The sequence below is a fragment of the Nematolebias whitei genome, chromosome 9 (genome assembly GCF_014905685.2).
Source record: "Nematolebias whitei isolate Nwh7 chromosome 9, NemWhi1, whole genome shotgun sequence".
In the NCBI taxonomy this organism is placed as follows: Eukaryota; Metazoa; Chordata; class Actinopteri; order Cyprinodontiformes; family Rivulidae; genus Nematolebias; species Nematolebias whitei.
Genome location: NC_056506.1, coordinates 47,613,417 through 47,615,760, shown reverse-complemented (window position 1 = coordinate 47,615,760; position 2,344 = coordinate 47,613,417). Strand labels below are relative to the sequence as shown.

Below are 2,344 nucleotides of genomic sequence, written 5' to 3'. Positions count from 1 at the left end.
TGGACTCCAAGCTGCTCCTGCTGATCACTGCTATGCTGGACCTGAAGATGTGTCCTGTGATGTCTGCTCTGGAAGAAAACTGAAAGCCATCAAGTCCTGTTTAGTCTGTCTGGCCTCTTACTGTGAGAAACACCTTCAGCCTCATTATGAGTCAGCTCCATTTCAGAAACACAAGCTGGTGGAGCCCTCCAAGAACCTCCAGGAGAACATCTGCTCTCGTCATGATGAGGTGATGAAGATGTTCTGCCGTACGGATCAGAAGTGTATCTGTTATCTCTGCTCTGTGGATGAACATAAAGGCCACGACACAGTCTCAGCTGCAGCAGAAAGAGCAGAGAAGCAAAGAAAAACTGAAGCAAATCGTGAAAACGTCCAACAGCAAATCCATCAGGCAGAGCAAGAGGTAAAACTGCAAGAGAAGAAGGTGGATACTATCAATCATTCAGCTGATAAGTCAGTGGAAGCGTGTGAGAAGGTTTTGACTGAACTGATCCATCTCGTCCATCAAAGGATTTCTTATGTGAGGCAGTTCTTAAGATCAAAACAGGAAACTGACGTGAATAAAGCAAAAAAACAACAAGACAAACTGGAGCAGAAGATCGCTGGGCTGAAGAGGAAAGAAGCTGAGCTGAAGCAGCTCTCAGACACAGAGGATGACATCGTGTTCCTAAAAATATACAAACCACAGTTCCTCATGCCCTTTTTGGTATGTCCACATATTAAAATGGCCGAGTTCTTCTCCTGGTCTCTTCATGAATTACAGGAAGCTTTGCCGGAGGTTGAACGAACCGTGCTGGAGATTGCAACAAACCGGTGGATGGAGATCTCAGTCACAGAAATCAAAGCAGGTGCTTCACCGGAGGAGCCCAGCATCAAAAACGAGCTCTTGAGGCACTCCCAGAACATCTCCCTGGATTCAGACACGGCAAACGAGTACGTGTCTGTGAGAGGAAACAAAGCAGTCAAAAAAGAGATGAAGCAACATTCTTCGGATAAACCTAAACGGTTTGATAGTCGCTGCCAGGTCCTGAGCAGACAGAGCCTGAACGAACGGAGCTACTGGGAGGTGAAGTGCAGCGGAGCCGTTTCTGTAGCGGTTGCTTATGAGAACATCAGCAGGACTGGGTGGGACAGTGAATGTGGATTTGGGTTCAACGAGAACTCCTGGGCTTTAGAGTGCTGCAAATTCATGTATTTATTTAGACACAACAATGCCCTGACTCTCATCTCCGGCCCACGTTCCTCCAGGATCGGAGTGTACCTGGACCACAGAGCAGGTGTTCTGTCCTTCTACAGCGTCTCTGAAACCAGGACTCTCCTCCACAGAGTCCAGACCACGTTCACTCAGCCGCTCCACGCTGGAGTTGGGCTTCACAAGACCGGGGACTCTGCTGAGCTCTGCAAACTCAGATCAGTTCGTTTCTGAGAGTCCATGATCTACAATAGGAGTGGGCAACATTTTTTCCAGAGGGTGAAACTGAGATAAAGCAATCAAAGGGCTGCATAGAAAATTTGATATACAGGTATATATTTAAGGCTAATAATCTCCAAGGCATTTTCAGGGTTTTTCTTTGTGTGGCATGCTGGACCATTTCTGGACTTCTTCATTAATTGGTGCAAAAAATCAAAATTGGTTCTGAACATGAAAAACTGTCTTGTGCTACACGCACCTGGGCGTGGTTCTGGACTGTCACTTAAAAATGGGACTCATGGGTTGACCCATGTATTAGCACCAAGGCTCAGCAGAGGATGTATTTTTTTTAAAGAAACTGGAATATTTAGAGTCAATTACTCAGTGCTTTTAGTGCTTTATTCTGCTTTTATTGGGGGTATTTTAATGTTTTGTAACATCTGTTGGTTTGGCAATGCTACAGAGGCTCAGAAGAACTCCTTGAGATGTATAGTAACCACAGCCAAGGACCACTCTGCCGAGAATGGAAAAAAAGTACACATGGTCAGAGTAAAGGGAGGCAAACAAGATAATGTCAGACAATGCACATCCCCTAAAATCCTCATTTGAGTTGCTTCCTTCAGGGCGAAGGTGCTGCCTTCCTTTATTCTCAAGAAACAGGACAAATTTTTCTTCCATACCACAAGCGATTAAATTATTACCGTAAATAATAAAAAGGTATCATGAATTACTGAGCTCAAACTTCTTTGCTGTAATGATGGATGTAGCAAACGAGTACGTGTCTGTGAGAGCAAACAAAGCAGAAAAATGGTGTCCCTGTTGAGTTTGTTGATTCCTATAAATATTTGAGTATCTTGGTCGACTCGCATCTCTCTTTTAAGCTTCACGTGGAAAACCTAGTAAAGAAAATGAAAGTTAAACTGTTTTTTTTTT

General features: G+C 44.3%; 1 protein-coding gene across 1 annotated transcript in view; it reads left to right on the top strand.

The window, feature by feature from the left end:
- Window positions 1-1,426, top strand: part of LOC119414305 (E3 ubiquitin/ISG15 ligase TRIM25-like) — a 3,867-nt gene extending 2,441 nt beyond the window's left edge. Inside the window, exon 3 of the mRNA XM_037681400.1 lies at window positions 8-1,426. Within this exon, the coding sequence (XP_037537328.1) occupies window positions 8-1,426 (1,419 nt within the window). The remainder of the gene's footprint in view (window positions 1-7) is intronic.
- Window positions 1,427-2,344: the final 918 nt, after the last annotated feature.